Source organism: Danio aesculapii, chromosome 20 (genome assembly GCF_903798145.1).
Source record: "Danio aesculapii chromosome 20, fDanAes4.1, whole genome shotgun sequence".
NCBI lineage: Eukaryota > Metazoa > Chordata > Actinopteri > Cypriniformes > Danionidae > Danio > Danio aesculapii.
Genome location: NC_079454.1, coordinates 43,227,332 through 43,245,647, shown reverse-complemented (window position 1 = coordinate 43,245,647; position 18,316 = coordinate 43,227,332). Strand labels below are relative to the sequence as shown.

The following is an 18,316-nucleotide window of genomic DNA, read 5'->3' as shown; positions in this document are numbered from 1 at the left end:
CTAATAATTCTGACTTCAACTGTATATACTGTAAAATCAATAGTATTAATTGAAATAAATGTGGGAATGACCTTTCTTATGAATTTAATATATCATTTCAGATCGCAAGACCTGCCCTTTTTGATCAGATTGTAGTGACATCTATGGTGAATGATATCGATAAAGTGGATCTGAACAGCATCGGGTCTCAAGCGCTCCTTTCGGTTACTAATGACCAAGATTCAGACTTCTACTCTGAATGTAAGTAACTGGCAATTCAGTAGTCAAAATTGTGCACTCAAATGCTAAGACTCGTAATATTTTTGTCCTAGATGACTCCATTTCGGTGTTTCAAGAGTTGAAAGACCTCCTGAGGAAAAATGCTACAGTAGAGTCTTTCATTGAGTGGCTGGACTCAGTGGTGGAGCAGAAAGTAATCAAGGTTTGTTCCGTTACAAACTCTTATTAGTCAGGCTAATATTAAATGAATAGTTCACCCTTATATGAAAATTGACTCACTTTTTACTCATCCTCAGGTGCTTCCATACTCTATGAGTTTCCTTCTTTAGTTGAAGATATTTGAAGAATGCTGAAAACCTGTAACCATTAATGTCCATAGTAGGAAAAACAAGTACTTAGTTACAGATTTCCAACTTTCTTGAAAATATCTCCTTCTGTGTTTAAAGGAAGACTCCACTTTTTTGAAAACAGGCCAAAACAAGTCCCAAAGAGTTTACATAGATTAGTTTTACCATTTTGGAATCCATTCAGCTGTTTATCTCTATATCTGGCAGGAGCACTTTTAGCTTAGCTTAGCATAAATCATAGAATCAGATTAGACCATTAGCATCTCACTCAAATGATCAAAGAGTTTTGATAATTGTCCTATTTAAAAGCTTGACTCTTCCGTAGATACATCATGTACTAAACCCTACATTCAATGATCTATGCTAAGCTAAGCTAAAAGTGCCTCTGTCAGATCTGAAGATTGGCTGAATGGATTAAAAAATGGTAAAACTCAACTGTTTACCTCTAGGAGAGTAGTAAAATGAGCATATAATTTTTTTTTATGTAGACACAAATTTATTGACACTTATTTGTACATTTTTGAGCAAGATGCAAATGGTCTAATCTGATTCAATGATTTATGCTAAGCTAAGCTAAAAGTGCTCCTGCCAGACCCAAAGATTGGCTGTATGGACTTAAAAATGGTAAAACTCAACTGTTTACCTTTGAGGAGCTGTAAAATAAGCCTATATATTGCTTTAAAAAATAAAGTGTTCTTTTAACAGAAGAAAGAAACACATGAAGGTTTAAAACAAGTAAATAGAATTTTGGGTGAACTATTCCTTTAAATATGAATAATCAATTGCATATTATCTGTATCTTCAGCCCAGCAAGCAAAATGGTCGATCGGTAAAGAAGCGAGCTCAAGATTTCCTTCTGAAGTGGAGTTTTTTTGGCGCTCGTGTGATGCACAACCTCACACTAAACAACGCGACCAGCTTTGGTAAACCTTCATTCATAAAAACTGATTTGCTAACTTTTCATTTTGAATTCTCTATAGTTACAATTAGACCGTAATTTATTCAGCCTCTCTAGTTGTGGATCCTATGCGGAGAATGAGCCATAAAAGCCAATGCAAACAAAGCTTTATCTGGCGTGTCGTGTGTGTGCCCTGATTAGGGAGCGACCTTTCTCTGTGCTCCCAATATTTGATGACCCCACAGGTGTTCACAAAGCCAAACAACATCCGCGTTTGACCTCAGCACTAGTTTGAGAAAACCTGTGGGAAAATCAAGTCAGGGGCATTGCACTGTTGTGTATTGCACATTTCCTCACCTTAGAATTATAAGGTTCTATCTGACATTTTTCTCAAAATTGAGTTATTGACATATTCTTATTAAATGACAACTTATTTACATCATGGGATTTTTTTTAATAAGTTGTTTACATTTTAAGACTTTTTATTTAAAAAACAAATGTTACACACATACTGTTTGCTATATGGAATGCAAAAACTTTGAAGCTCAATATCTCAAAATCATTCAGAACGTGGATAGAAGAATATAATTCCAAGGTGACGATTTGTCTTAATGAAAGGGGAGCTATTATGCCCTGCTTTACAAGATGAAAAATAAGTCTCTGATGTCCCTAGTGTGTGTATGTGAAGTTTCAGCTCAAAGTACCCTACAAATCATATTTTATAACTCTTTGAAACTGTCCCTTTTAGTTTTTTATCCTAATTGTGCTGTTTTGTTGACTGTCGCTTTAAATTTAAATGAGATCGTGCTCTTTTCAAAAGAGGCTGGAGCTAAAAAAATCTACGTGTCACCTTAGCGGCAGTTTCAAAACTTATGGCAGACGGCTGCTTCTCACTCAGGGCTGTCTATGCTATTGAGGGAGAAACTGTCACTAATGGGCGGGGCTTTTTCCCCTCTGATGACACGTACAAAGGGAAAATGTCAATCAAAGTGTTTCTGCAGACTGTTTTAAGTGTCAATCAATCAAGCGTGATTATAAAAAATAAAATTGATAATTTTTACTATCAGAAGCTAGTCATATACACAGACTGTTGCCACACAACTGTGTTGAAATGCCTTATAACAGTGATTGTTTTCATAACAGGTGCCCTTTAAAGGTGCAATAAGTAACTTTTCAGAAACCATTTTGTTATGTTGGTTGAAAGTCTCCAAACATCCTGATAGCAATAATTAAATTAAGTTGGCCAAATGTATTTATATGTATTTTAATATGGGTTCTGTGGAAGGTGTAGGACAAAGGTCTCAAACTGGATTTCTGGAGGGCTGCAGTTCTGCACAGTTTTGCTCAAACCCTAGTCAAACACAGCTGGTCCAACTAATCATGGTGTTCAAGACTACTAGAGACTATTAAGCAGGTGTAAGTTGGAGGTGGTTGGAGCTAAACTACGCAGAGCTGTGGCCCTCCAGAAACTGAGTTTAAGACCATTGGTGTGGGACCAAGAAAAGTTTGTCCAGTAAAACATTCGGTCCGAACATAACGATGGGCTAATGGACCCTTTTCACAAGCCTGTTATGATGAGTTTAACAGTCATAATACTCTTAAATCCTTGAAACTTTTTAATATTTTGATTTTTTTAAAAACGTATGAATTAACATTTATATGCGTTTATGAATGTAGTATATCATCTTTGCATCAAATTACAAAAAACTAAGTACCGCTTATGCGAGGTGTTTCTAATGCAGCATCTATGCTGGGGCCGGAGAGCATCTATGGGGCTATTCTCTCCTCTAGCTGCGGTTATCAGTCTCACACTATTTTTTTCTTTTTCCGAATGTCTTGATTACACCATTGTGGTTTTCTTTTATTGTTTCAGCAAATAGGATTGTAAAAAAAACTCTCCCATTCACTGCGCTCTAAGTTTACCCAACTATGACATCTTCCGTATTGAAAAACCTGGAAATGTGAAAAGGGTCTATATATAAATATATAATTGCATGCCTCTGCACACATGGTTCGCGCAGAAAGAGGCACATTCACAGTCATGCCAGCAGGCAAATATCAATGGCTAATGATGTTACAGCTTGAAGTTGTGTGGACATTACCACTGACGACTACAGATGTCATACCTGATGAATAAATGTCAGTATTTGACGTCAATATGATGCGGGTTTAAGATGATGGTTTGACGTTGAATTTTGGTCACCTGACATCACAACCTAAATCTAACCTAATATTAACGTCTTATGATGTTGTGTACCTGCTGGGATGGTTCAGACAAAGAAATGGTAAGCAAACATCCTTGTTTGGTTTTACAATAACTAACTGTACTATAAAGTTTTCTCTCCGGTGAATGTTATGTGATATATAGTAGTGTTTTCTAGTGCGTGTTTGTGTGTTCAGGAGGCATGGCTTTGGATTGTGATATGCAGGGTGAGAAGTAGGCTTTCAATGCTATAAAGCTAATGCTAGCCTCTTTAAATGGATCATAAAGTGGAATTTTGAGGCAAAAAGAAACCGAATCACCGTAACCAATGCAGTGATTACAAATATTAATGGTCTGGGTACACTGTAAAAAATACTTAGAGTTTGTGATTCATTATTTTAATTCCATTCAAAGTGTTTGTTGTGTAGCATGAGTGGTTTTCACTTAAAGCAATGGTCTCAGACTCAACTCAGACTCAGACTGCATAGTTTAGCTCCAACCAGCTCCAACTCAGACCTGCTGAAAAGTCTCTAGTAGTCTTGAACACCTTGATTATTTGGGTCAGCTGTGTTTGATTAGGATTGGAGCAAAACTGCAGAGCTGCGGCCCTCCAGGAATCAAGTTTGAGACCTATGCCTTAAAGTCACCCTAAATTGGTTCCAAACCTTTATGAGTTTCTTTACACTGTTGAACACAAAAGAAAATACTTTGAAAAAGCTGAAAACCTGTAACCATTGACATGCTATGTAGGAAAAGCAAATTCTATGTAAGTCAATGGTTACAGGTTTCCAGCTTTCTTCAAAATATCTTTCTTCCTGTTGAACAGAAGAAAGAAACTTAAACAGGTTTGGAACAAGTAAAGGGTGAGTAAATGATGACAATGTTCATTTTGGAGCGAACTATCCCCATAAGACTCAAGAAGTGATGTTTGCAATATATGAAACAATTTATTCTAGCTTATTATTACTTACAGGCTCATTTCACCTCATTCGGATGCTTTTGGATGAGTATATCCTACTGGCCATTGAAACACAATTCAACAATGACAAAGAGCAAGACCTTCAGAATCTACTGGAAAAATATATGAGGAGTGCAGGTATTCCATAATTTTTTTTCAATTATTAAAAGTAGTGCTGTTAAATGATTAAATTGACTAACTGCATGCAAGTAAGAAGTTTGTATTTACATAATTTTGGGTTTAATGTGTATATTTATTACTGTGTATACAGCCATGTATGCGTATATATGCATGTACAGTTGAAGTCAGAATTATTAGCCCCCCAGTGAATGCTTTTTTCTTTTTTAAATATTTCCCAAATGATGTTTAACAGAGCAAGGAAATTTTCACAGTATGTCTGATAATATTTTTTCTTCTGGAGAAAGTCTCATTTGTTTTATTTCAGCTAGAAAAAAAGCGGTTTTAAATTTTTTATGAGCCATTTTAAGGAAAATATTATTAGCCCCTTTAAGCTATATATATATTTTTTTTCTTTGATAGTCTACAGCACAAACCATCATTATACAATAACTTGCCTAATTACCCTAATCTGCCTAGTTAACCTAATTAACCTAGTTAATCCTATAAATGTCACTTTAAGCTGTATAGAAGTGTCTTAAAATATCTAGTCAAATATTATTTACTGTCATCATGGCAAAGATGAAATAAATCAGTTATTAGAAATGAGTTATTAAAACTATTATGTTTAGAAATGTGTTGAAAACATCTTTCCGTTAAACAGAAATTGGGGAAAAAAATAAACAGGGGAGCTAAAAATTCTGGGGGCTAATAACTCTGACTTCAACTGTAGGTGTATATATTAACAGTTGCCATTTTCTGTGATTCACAAACGTTTTCTGTTTCTTTATGGTTGTGAATTGCATTATGGGACCTTGATTTCTGCTTTGTCAACTTTTGATGTTGAAAATTCAACTGTTTTATTGACTTTTATTGACCTTTTAGTCGTTTTAAATAATACATGTACAGAAATAAGTCTGTAAAATAATATTATAAAATAATATATATTTAAAATGTTAATAAAAGACCTTTTCAAGGTCAAAAGTTGTTGGAAAAAAGATCAAGGTTCCATAATGCAATTCAAAAGCATAAATAAATGGGGAAAAATAAAAACATGCATCACAGAACCACAAAGTACTACAAAACAGTGTATATGAAAAATTATTATATTATATTATTACTACTACTACTACTACTACTACTACTACTACTAATAATAATAATAATAATAATAAACTGCTTTATTTATATATAAAATAACATTATATAAAATATATGTAAATATTTTAAAAATATATATACACGTATGTGTTTATAAATATACATAATTGATATATTCAGTACACACATATATTGTGTAAATATAAACCCATTTTGTACCCTATTAGTGATGATTAATCCTTAAACAGCTCTAATTTTTAGTCTGTTTTGAAAACTTCTTATGTTCAGCATGGCTGCATTGATTTACATACAGTAAAACAGTGATACTGTTAAATATAATTACAATTTTAAATCACTTTGCAAGATATTTTAAAGTATAATTTATTTATTTTATGCAAAGTTGAATTTTCAGCATCATCAGTGTCACAATCCTCCGGACATCATTCTAATACAATAATTTGCAGCTCGAGTAAACATATACTATCTTCATTAAAAACATTTGCGCTGCCTTATACTGTAGTGAAAATCATGTACAATGTTTAAGGATTCTTAAATGAATATAAAGTTCAACAGCATTTATTTGAAACAGATATCTGTTCTAACACTGTAAATCTCTTTGTTATTGTTATTCTTGGAATCATTTAATGCATCCTTGCTAAATAAAAGTAAGAATTACTTACAAACCCAATTAACTGTGATGTTTCCATTGTCACAGATGCTAGTAAGGCCACATTCACCGCCTCCCCGAGTTCTTGTTTCTTGGCCAATCGGAATAAACCTGGTGTGTCGTCCAGTGATTCGGCTGTGAAAGATGAAAATCCTCCAGAAGATGATTTTCTGTCACTCGCAGCGGCACAGCAGGGGCTCGGTGCCGGCACTGTCGTCTACCATAGTGCAGATCCGGACAACTTTACTATATCTGGTACTGAAAAACAGTAGCTCACATCAATCACAGACATTTCATTGTTAGGGTGTAGCATTGTTGTTTGCTAAATACATTATAAAAAAAAAGTTATAAAATAATTTACAGTGTGGCAGCATGGTGGCTTAGTGGTTGGCACAGTTGCCTAAAAACAAGAAGGTCGCTTGTTGAGCCCCGGCTGGGCCAGTTGGCATTTCTGTGTGGAGTTTGCATGTTCTCCCCGAGTTGGTGTGGCTTTCCTCTGGGTGCTCCGGTTTACCCCACAGTCCAAAGAAAGACATGTGCTATGGGTGAATGGGGTAAACAAAATTGCCGAAGTGTCTGAGTGTGTTTGTGTGTGTGTGTGTGTGTGTGTGTGTGTGTGTGTGTGTGTGTGTGTGTGTGAATGTACTGTAAGTGTGTATGGGTGTTTCCCAGCATCCGCTGCATAAAACATATGCCAAAATAGTTGGCAGTCCGCTGTGGCAACCTCTGATAAATAAGGGACTAAGCCGAAGGATTAAATGAATTTACATTGTTCAATGTTTTTGAAAGACATTTCTTGTCCCCACAAATGCTGCATTAATTTAATTTAATTTAATTTAAATGCAATACTGTAATATATTATTACGATTTAAAATAACAGTTTTCTATTGTATTTCTAATATACTCTATTTTATTTATATGTACTTTATTTAAAGTCGACACATTATTGATGTCTTCAGCGCTGCATGATCCTTCAGAAATCATTCTCATATGCAGATGTTCTTCTTAAAATGCTGGAATTAATTCTAGATTTTTTTTTCTATGAACGTTACAAAAGAACACCATTTTATAATAAATAAAATATTCAGAAATATTTAAAATATCTATATTAGAAGACAAATATATTAGAACTTCTGTGAAAAATATTTTCTTTTCCCCAAATTTCCCAAATGATGTTTAACAGAGCAAGGACTTTTTTCTCAGTATTTCCTATTATTTTTTTTCTCTGGAGAAAGTCTTATTTCTTTTATTTTGACTGGAATAAAAAATACTCCCTGACCACTTTATTAGGTACACCTTACTAGTACTGAGTTGGAACCTTTTTTTGCATTTAGAACTGCCTTAATTAATCGTAGCATAGATTCAACAAGCAACTGGAAATATTCCCTAGAGATTTTGGTCCATATTGACATGATAGCATCACACAGTTGCTGCAGATTTGTCTGCATGATGCGATCCATGATGCGAATCTCCTGTTCCACCACATCCCAAATGTGCTCTATTTGATTGAGGTCTGGTGACTGTGGGGGCCATTTGAGTACAGTGAACTCATTGTCATGTTCAAGAAACCAGTCTGAGATGATTTGCACTGAGATGACATGGTGCGTTATACTGCTGGAAGTAGAAAAATGGGTACACTGTGATCATAAAGGGAAGGACATGGTAAGCAATAATACTCAGGAAGGCTGTGGTGTTGACACGATGCTCAATTGGTACTAATAGGCCTAAAGTGTGCCAAGATTAAATTAAATCACACTTTTAGATGAATACTAGTACCTTGTAAAATAACTAGTAAAAAATGTGCTGTCATCATGGCAAAAACAAAATAAATTAGTTAATAAAAGTTTATATTTTGATATTTACCATGATGCCAGTACATAATATTTGACTAGATATTTTTCAAGATACTAGTATTCAGCTTAAAGTGACATTTAAAGGCTTAACTTGGTTAATTAGGTTAACTAGGCGAGTTAGAGTAATTAGGCAAGTCCTTGTATAACAGTGGTTTGTTCTGTAGACTATAAAAATATATATTTCTTAAGGGGGCTGTGAAGTGTGAAGTGAACTTTATTTATAAACTAATTTGGAGAGGATCATGTGCTTATAATTGCTTGTGGCTGTCCCACATTATCCAATTTATGATTCACCAATCATACCATTCCTAAGCCACTATAAATACCCTAAGTTCCATATTAGTTTTGAACAGTCATCTTCGTTTTGAAGAATCCCCCCTTCCACCCCTACTCCCGCTCCTTTCCTAGATGGGTGGCACGGTGGCCCAGTGGTTAGCACTGTTGCCTCACAGCAAGAACGTCACTGGTTCTAGTCCTTACCAAGCCAGCCGATATTTCTGTGTGAAGTTTACACACTTTCTCCGTGCTCACATCGGTTTTCCCCCGGGTTGCCCGGTTTTCTTCCACCGTCCAAAAACATGCAACTTAAGTTAATTGACTAATCCAAATCAGCACCATAGACATGCTCCTAGTAAGTAATTATCTCTTAAGAGCAATCACTATCTGTTCATTAGTTACTACAGCAGGGGAGTTCTCAAGATCTGCCTGAGCTCAAACTCCCCTCTCACCTTGCAAACGGGAGGGAGCCCCGGGCTCGAGGATCTGATGAGCTCAGGGCTGTCTCCTGGCACAGCACGCCAAACAAGCTTTATAATCAATCATCAGCTAGGTGTGAACTCTTGAAACATTGATTGGGAAATACTTGAAAAAGAAAAAAATTTTGACTGTATTTTTGCAGGTCAGCTGGATTTCTCTCAGAATAGCGCTCCTCTGATGACCCCTCCGATCTCTCCCGCCATGATGAACCGCAGCAGTGTGATTAACCAGGGTCCGATGGCGGTGCGTCCACAAACCAGCTGCCCCATCCAGTCCCAGCTGCCCTGCCAAACCTTCCCCGAGCCCCTGTACCAGAACCTCCACAATCCTCCATCTGGCTCCTACCCAAACGCCTCGTACTACCAGCCCGTGTTCAGAGCGCAGACACACACTGAAAGTGGACGCTATGCTGCCTTCTCTGGACATCACCTGAGCAAAGACTGCTTCAGTAACAGCTGCACTGCTTCTCCATATGGAACCAGGGGCTCGTCAGGTGGATACGCAGCTGCGGGTGATGCTGGGATAGAGACTGAAGCCATTCAGATGCTGGAGTCCTCCGGGTTTGGCTTTGGAGGAACGGCTGGAGCTGCTGATGGATGTTCGGGTCCGGTTTGCACCTCTGGACACAGTGGTGAGAAAATCTGAAATTATTTTTTTCGAATGCATATTTTTTTATTGTAAGCTGCAAGGTTTGGAGATGTACTACCATTTCATAAAAGAGCTTTAGGTTTGATGTGGGGGTTTTAACAGCACCAAAAAAAGACCAAGCATAATCACAAAGTACACTACACTATGCTTCTGTTTATTAAAAAACCCTTAAACATTGTTGCTATACAATTATATTATATATATATATATATATATATATATATATATATATATATATATATATATATATATATATATATATATAAAGATATGAACCAGCAACTTTATTAGGTACACCTGTCCAACTGCTTAACGGAAATTTCTAATCTGCCAATCACATGGCAGCAACTCAATGCATTTAGGCATGTAGACATGATCAAGACGATCTGCTGCAGTTCAAACCGAGCATCAGAATGGGGAAGTAAGGTGATTTAAGTGACTTTGAACATGGTATGGTTGTTGGTGCCAGACAGGCTGGTCTGAGTATTTCAGAAACTGCTTTTCTACTGGGATTTTCACGCTCAGCCATCTCTAGGGTTTACAGAGAATAGTAAAAAAAAAAAAAGAAAATATCCAGTGAGCAGCAGCTTTGTGAGCACAAATGCCTTGTTAATGCCAGAGGTAAGAGGAGAATGGCCAGACTGGTTCAAGCTGATAGAAAGGCAATAACCACTCGTTACAACCGAGGTATGCAGAAGAGCATCTGAATAAACCTTGAGCAGTAGAAGACCACACTGTGTGCCACTCCTGTCAGCTAAGAACAGGAAACTGAGGCTACAATTTGCACAGGCTCACCAAAATTGGACAAAAGAAGATTGGAAAAATGTTGCCTGGTCTTACAAGTCTCAATTTCTGCTGCGACATTCGTATGGTAGAGTCAGAATTTGGAAAGCATGGATCCATCTTGACTTGTATCAATGGTTCAGGCTGGTGGTGGTGGTGTAATGGTGTGGGGGATATTTTCTTGCCACACTTTGGGCCCATTAGTATCAATTGAGCATCGTGTCAACGCCACAGCCTACCAGAATATTGATGCTGACCATGTCCATTATGACCACAGTGTATCCATCTTCTGATGTCTACTTCCAGCAGGATAACACATAAAGCGTGAATCATCTCAAACTGTGTTCTTGAGCATGACAATGAGTTCACTGTGCTCAAATGGCCTCCACAGTCACCAGATCGCAATCCAATAAAGCACCTTTGGGATGTGGTGGAACAGGCGATTCACATCATGGAGGTGCAGATGATAAATCTGCAGCAACTGTGTGATGCTATCATGTCAATAAGCACCTAAATCTCTAGGGAATATTTCCAGTACCTTGCTGAATCTATACCACAAAGGATTAAGGCAGTTCGGAGGCAAAAGGGGGTCCAAACTAGTACTAGTAATGTGTACCTAATAAAGTGGCAGGTGAGTGTATAAAACCTTCAAAACATTTACATTTAGATTGTGTTACATTTTTCAAGATAATGTGCTTACAAACTGTCAAAACTTAAAAAACGATATGCTTTTGACCTTACTTGATAATCGAAATAATCGCAATTTCAGTTTAAAAACGATTAATCGTGCAGGCCTTCATAATAGTCTTAATTACTTATTTTTAATAAGTTATTTATTTTGTCTTTGCTATGACGACAGTACATAATATTTTACTACACTGTGAAAAAAAATTCTTGCTGCCTTAAATTATTTAGTTGAATCAATTGAACTTTTCTAGTCATCTCAACTTACATCAATCAAACTGACTAGAACTATAAAGTGAAACTTCATCGAAACTTAACCATAGGGGACTTGCAAAATTATTATTTTTTTTTTAAATGTCGATTGTTCCTTTAAACACAAAAAAGCTTGCAAATGATCTTTCTTCCCCACTCAGTTTGAACTTCAGCAGATCATCTACAAGCCTAAATACACTACTGCTGTCATGTGATTCATTCATTTTCTTTTCAGTTTAGTCCCTTTATTAATCCGGGGTCGCCACAGCGGAATGAACCGCCAACTTATCCAGCATATGTTTTACGCAGTGGATGCCCTTCCAGCCACAACCCATCTTTGGGAAACATCCATACACACTCACTCACACTCATAGACTACGGACAATTTAGCCTTCCCAATTCACCTGTACCGCATGTCTTTGGACTGTGGGGGAAACCGGAGCACCCGGAGAAAACCCATGCGAACGCAGGGAGAACATGCAAACTTCACACAGAAACGCCAACTGAACCAGCGACCTTCTTGCTGTGAGGCGAGAGCACTACCTACTGCGCCACTGCGTCGCCATCATGTGATTGGCTGATTAGATATTTGCATCAAAGCTATGAAACGAAAGTTTAGATTGTCCTTTGTCCTTTGTTTATATTACTGTGACGTACATCCGATTGAAACCATCCTAAAATTAGAAAAAAAAGAAAGGCGGTGCATCATTTTGTCCTTTGAGAACCAATTGGGATGTTGGAAGATTAACAAAATGGAGGGAGATTGACGAATGGTCAAATTCTAAGCAGAAATGAGACAACCACTGATATTCTCTCCCGAAAGGCATTACATGTGACCAGAAGTGAAGAAAAGTTAAGCAAAGTTATGATGTTTGATTAAAGATTTGAGGGCAAAACTATTTTCATAAAATAATGAAGTGCGCAGATGCATCATTTATAACAAGCACTACTATATACTTATAACTATACTAAGAAGAGTAAATGTTGATTTCATTTAAACTTCAACTTTGTTTATTATCTATTTTAATTATATCCATATGCTGCACAGAAGTTAAAAATTTCTTTGCAGATGCTCCTATTGAAACACTAACATTCATCTTTCTCCTGTTCAGGATATTACGGCAGCAGCAGTGGTTATGTGGATGCTCCGAGGATGGGCACATTTATCGATCAGCATGTGTCGGTTATCAGCAGCGTGAGCAGCATTCGCTCCGTTTCAGCGTATGCTGAAGCACACGACCCTCTAAACATCCTGGATGACACCAGCAGGAAGACAAGACCTTACTACACTGAACTATCCGCAATGGGCACACACACGGCAGGTCAGGACAAATCAATGCTTCTAGGGGAGCCCGGGGCTAGTTACACTGTCAACTATGTCAGTGTTTCTCAACCACATTCCTGGAGGACCACCAGCTCTGCACATTTACAATGTCTCCTCAACCAAACACACCTGATTCAGATCATCAGCTCATTAGCAGAGACTAAAAGAACTGTAATGGGTGGGACAGACAAAGGTGACATCCAAAACATGCAGTGTTGGTGGTCCTTCATGAACGTGGTTGAGAAACACTGAACTATGCAATGAAGAGGGGTGTTTTATATTTCTTTAAGGGGTGTTTGTAGTAATCAGGCTAACACATGTTGACATTTTTTTAACAAAACACTCTTCTTTTTTTGTCTTGTTTCTAGTCTAAATATCTAAAATTCTTTAATTAAGAAGCATTTTCTAGACAAGTAAAAATATTTATTGTTAATATTAAGTACAGTTTTTCCTTTAAATTAGCTAAATAATATGCCAGAGGACTTAGTAAAATAATCTTTTTATTTTCAGTTTGAAATAACCTCACTGGCAGACAATAGGGTATATGCACAGTATATTCCATACTGATAAACTTCCGGTGAACAGTTAATGTGACTTTTTTCAATTTTATATGTTTCCTTTTACGGCGAATAAAGCCCGCCTACTATTACAAGAGCCAATCATCGATCGGTATAGACTGACAATACTCCGGGGAAGGTGCTCAGACCAGACATGAGTTTCTGCAGATTTTGTGTGATTCGAACATTTAGAAATTAAACTTATGAGACAGTTATTGTTTAGTTTTATTAGTGATTCCTAATATGAAATTTAATCATAAGCTTGGCTAACAGTTTTGGAGAATTTGACGCTTCCCCATTCAGACAGAATGCCCGAGTAAACTGCCAAAGAGGCGTTTCGAAGATGGCCGCTGAGTGAAATGACTTGTCTTAAAGGGAATTTAGTTAAATAGACTTCGGCATTCATTTAGTTGTTCAAACGTAAATGAGATAAATACTGTTTACACACACAGACACACACACACCCGTCAGGATCAGCAGGCTAGCGCAGAAACTCCATTGAAAATACTGGGGTAAAATAAATATTCATATTTTAAAGACACGGCAGAGGAAAAATTTAAGTTTAATGCAGTGCTTCTTGTACATTCTGAGACCCACTTTATATCGTGTATCAATCAGGCAGTTGAGATGATTGATTTTTCTAGAAAACAGACCTTAAACGCGCTGATTTTGTAACGCTGAGTTGCACAAACTGTTGCCAAAGTTGGCCCATGGTAACATTTGATTTGGCCCACCGTCCCATCTGAGAAGAGAAGGAGAATGACAGGCATTTATTTTTATATTTAACAGATATTGTCATTTCTGATTTAACTTAACATTTTGTTTGTTTTATTGTTAATCTACAAAAAGGCTAACTGAAATTAAATCTTTCAATTAAATGATGTAAATGAATCAGATTTTTTCGTTTTTTATGTAAATACTGTCACTTGACAGATAGAGGACAATGCACAAGACCTCGGCAACATGACTAGTGTACACAGCATTGAACTCCATTGTGTTATAACATGAATTATTAGTTTTTATTGTAGTAAATACATTATAAGATGTAAAAATATATAATATGATTAAAGTAATTTATGTTAAATGTTTAAATATTATGAAATAAATTAGGATATTACTCATGGCAACTTTAATAAATACAGTTTGCTATATTTATCTTCCACCCACAACCCTCAATCTAATTTTGTTTTTTGGCCCTTCCAAAGAAAATGTTTGGGCACCTCTGTTGTAACGGCATACAGTTTACTGGAAGCATTTGGTTAGGTTACTGAAAAATTAAAAAAGTCCTTCCGCATACTTCTGCATATACTCTATATAGCTTGTTTTAAGAAATCACTTATTTAATTATGACTTATTATTTCTGAAAACAAAACATTTCTTGATTTGTCTAGAAAATGTTTTTTGATTTAAGAATTTAGCTATTTGGACTTATTTAGGTATTATTTATTGAAACTCTAAAGTAAAGCATTTTTTTTTTGTTAAAATAATGATTATATTAAACATATTGTTACCATGATTTACACAAGACACCCAGTAAAATGTCATTCAGTGTAACAATAATTGATATACCTCATCTTGTCAGGCATATTTAGAACAAAGTAATTTTTTAAAGTGGAAATATTATATCACTGGTGGCGCAGTGGGTAGCACAATTGCCTCACAGTAAAAAGGTCGCTGGTTCAAGCCCCGGCTGGGTCAGTTGGCATCTGTGTGTGTGGAGTTTGCATGTTCTCCCTGTGTTTATGTGAGTTTCCTCCTGGTGCTCCGGTTTCCCCCACAGTCCAAAGACATGCACTATAGGTGAATTGAATAAACTAAATTGGCCAAAGTGTATGTGTGTGAAAGAGTGTGTATGGGTGTTTCCCATTGTTGGTTTGCGGCTGGAAGGGCATTCACTGCGTAAAACATATGCTGGATAAGTACGCGGTGCATTCAACCACTGATTAATAAAGGGACTAAGCCGAAAAGAAAATAAATGAATTCCTTTACCGCAAAGCAGAATTTTTAACAGCCACAAAATCTTATTTTTCCCAAAGAATATTTTGTTGTACAGACCAAAAAGTCTTATTGTGAAGAAAATTTCTAAAAAACTAAATCTTATGAACATTTTTTTGCTCTATAAAGAAACTTTAGTGGGTTCCAAGTTCTTTATGAAACCAAATACGTCAATAAAGAACTTTTATGTTTAAAGTCCAAATGAACCCGAAGTTCCGATCATAATTTTTTTTTCGTATTGTGACGCAGCTCTTAGAGAAATAGAATATTAATTTTAAAAAAGTGGGCATGGTTTGTTTTTTCTACTGCGAGATGATTGGATGTAGTAAAGTAGGCACTTCATTGAAAAAGATTGGGAAAAGGGATTTAGAAGAGTTATAACAACCTACCAGACACCTCCTCCTCACTAATTCTGTGTGTTGTCAAAACTGACCGTTGGAGGGGCGTGGTTAAATATGTTGGCCACGCCCAATATCTCAGACAGACATTATCTGACAATTTAATTGAAAACAAACAGAAAGTGCATTTTCAGATTTTCTATTAAAGATTAGAAGGGCACAAAACTAGCAATGTGTCAGTGCCAAAAGCCTAGTGGTTAAGTGCGCCAATATATAGCACCATAGTGCTCATGGCGACCTGAGTTCGATTCCCGGTTCGAGGTCCTATGCCGATCTTCATAGTCCTTCAGACATAATTCTAATAATGCTGATTTGCTCAAAAATGCCCTATTGTTAATGTTAAATAAGTTTAGTAACACTTTTGTGAAAAGTTTTGTAGTTCTTTAATACACAGATTTTAAAATGTTATATGACATACTAATGTTTAACAGTGTAATAACTTGCACTCATTGTGTGTAAAATTAACTATGTCTAAGTATGTCCGATAATATTTTTTCTTTTTCTTCTTATTCGTTTTATTTCAGCTAATGAAAGAATTTTCTAATTGTTTAAAAACATTTTAAGGTCAATATTATTAGCCCCCTTAAGCATTATATTTTTTTTGATAGTCTACAGAACAAACCATCGTTATACAATAACTTGCCTAATTACTCTAACTTGCCTAGTTAAGCCTTTAAATGTCACTTTAAGCTAAATACTAGTATCTTGAAAAATATCTTGTAACATATTATTTATTGTCATCATGGCAAAGATAAAAGAAATCAGTTATTAAATATGAGTTATTAAAACTATAATGTTCAGGAATGTGTTAAAAAATAGTCTTTCCGTTAAACAAAAATTAGAAAAAAAATATACAGGGGGCTAATAATTCTGACTTCAACTGTATGTATTTTATCATGCAAGGCCTTTTTATTCTAAAATACCCGCCATTAATGTCTTACTTAGTTTCTTCCTCCTTTTCAGGATCCAGCATTGCTCACTCCTGCTCGGTCTCAGCGCCCTGCATGTATGGAGCCCCTGCCTCTTATCATTCTCAAAACACACTGCTGCCTCTCCAGGGAGCCACAGAGATAAGAGAAATGATGTCGTCGCTTCCCCCCATCAACACTGTGTTCATGGGGTCAACCGGTGGACCACCCTGACCAACACTTTATCTATAAGTCAACATCTGCTCTACTCACTGAAGGTCAGGCATGCTTTAGGCCCTGTTTACACCTGGTGTTAACAAGCATTTTCAGTGGTTTGATCACAAGTGGTAAGCTGAGATGCATTCAAATTTCAAGGAGACATTAATGCAGTCATAAACTCAGAGTTTCCTTGATCGCTTGACATTTACGAGGTAACTGTACTATAAAAATAACTTTTAAAGAATTAGTTCACCCAAAAAAATTACTATTCTGTAATTAATTACTCACCCTCATGTCCTTTCAATCCTCTGAAACCTTCGTTCATCTTCGGAACACAAATGAAGATATTTTAGATGAAATCCTGGAGCTCTCTCATTTTCCAGAGACAGCAACAGTCCCCCTCCAGAGACGTTCAAAGTCCAGAAAAGGAAGCAAAAACATTGTCAACATTTAGTGTGGCTTCAGTGGTTCAACTTTAACCATATGAAGGTCCAAAAACACTATTACAAGCAGCAGGGACATGTATACCACATAGAAATGAATTATTTGAGCATACTTTGGTTTTCCAGTGAGCATGTGCGGTTCATTCCTGTATAAGTGTATGTGTAGATGAGTGGGATATAGAGTTATTTCACGAGTTCACACTTGCAATCGTTTCAGAATAAAGTGTATTTGGCGTGCTGTCCGGGGAGAGGGCTCTGAGCTCGGGGAGACACCCCAACTCGAGTTATTCCCCTTATCAGGAAACAGAGAGGAATTGGGATTCGAGCGAAGTATCTAGCCCGGCCCCAGAATGCTTCCCCCGGGATTGTAATGCTTAAGAGGTGAGGTGTCGGGGTGGTGGAGGGATGCTAAAGTCGTGAGATGCTGCAGGTAAGACAGCTTTGGTATATTTAGGGGTTTGGTCAAGAACTGATTGGATAATAGAATAATTGTCAATGATGATACAATTTGATACTGAAACTTCTGCGCGTGCTCCTCCTGAAATTTGTTTACGAAACATCACTTCGAACTTCCATGGCAGCATATGATGGTCCATTTTTTTTACGTGTTTTTTGCGACTTTTATTTGTTTTTTTTAGGGCAACTGTATGTCCAGCAGAAAAGGACCCTCCACAGCAAAAACTACTGTTCCAAAACATTCCTAAAATAAAATATGTTGTGTTCAATGGGGGAAAAAGTTATTAATCTCAATACCGTGTTACCGTGAAACTATGATATTTTTATCCAAGGTTATCATACCATCACAATCTTATACCAGCCCATGCCTAGTTTAAATACATTTAGATTATAAAAAAAATCGAATGAATGTGTTTTGGACCAGCTCTGGAAGTGAATCAAGGCATTTTATGCTGTATTTTTCCACTTGTGATCAGACTTATGAAAATGCATTGCAGGCAGGCTAATTGTCTTTTTTTAGTTTGATCTGA

At 36.5% G+C, this 18,316-nt stretch overlaps 1 protein-coding gene across 1 annotated transcript in view; it reads left to right on the top strand.

Annotated features, from left to right (window-relative positions):
* rfx6 (regulatory factor X, 6) overlaps positions 1–17,103 on the top strand; it is a 30,941-nt gene extending 13,838 nt beyond the window's left edge. Inside the window, exons 12-19 of the mRNA XM_056481667.1 lie at positions 102–240; positions 312–421; positions 1,372–1,489; positions 4,641–4,763; positions 6,559–6,765; positions 9,262–9,750; positions 12,599–12,808; positions 16,724–17,103. Of these exons, the coding sequence (XP_056337642.1) occupies positions 102–240; positions 312–421; positions 1,372–1,489; positions 4,641–4,763; positions 6,559–6,765; positions 9,262–9,750; positions 12,599–12,808; positions 16,724–16,902 (1,575 nt within the window). The 3' untranslated portion in view covers positions 16,903–17,103. The remainder of the gene's footprint in view (positions 1–101; positions 241–311; positions 422–1,371; positions 1,490–4,640; positions 4,764–6,558; positions 6,766–9,261; positions 9,751–12,598; positions 12,809–16,723) is intronic.
* The last annotated feature ends 1,213 nt before the right edge of the window (positions 17,104–18,316 follow it).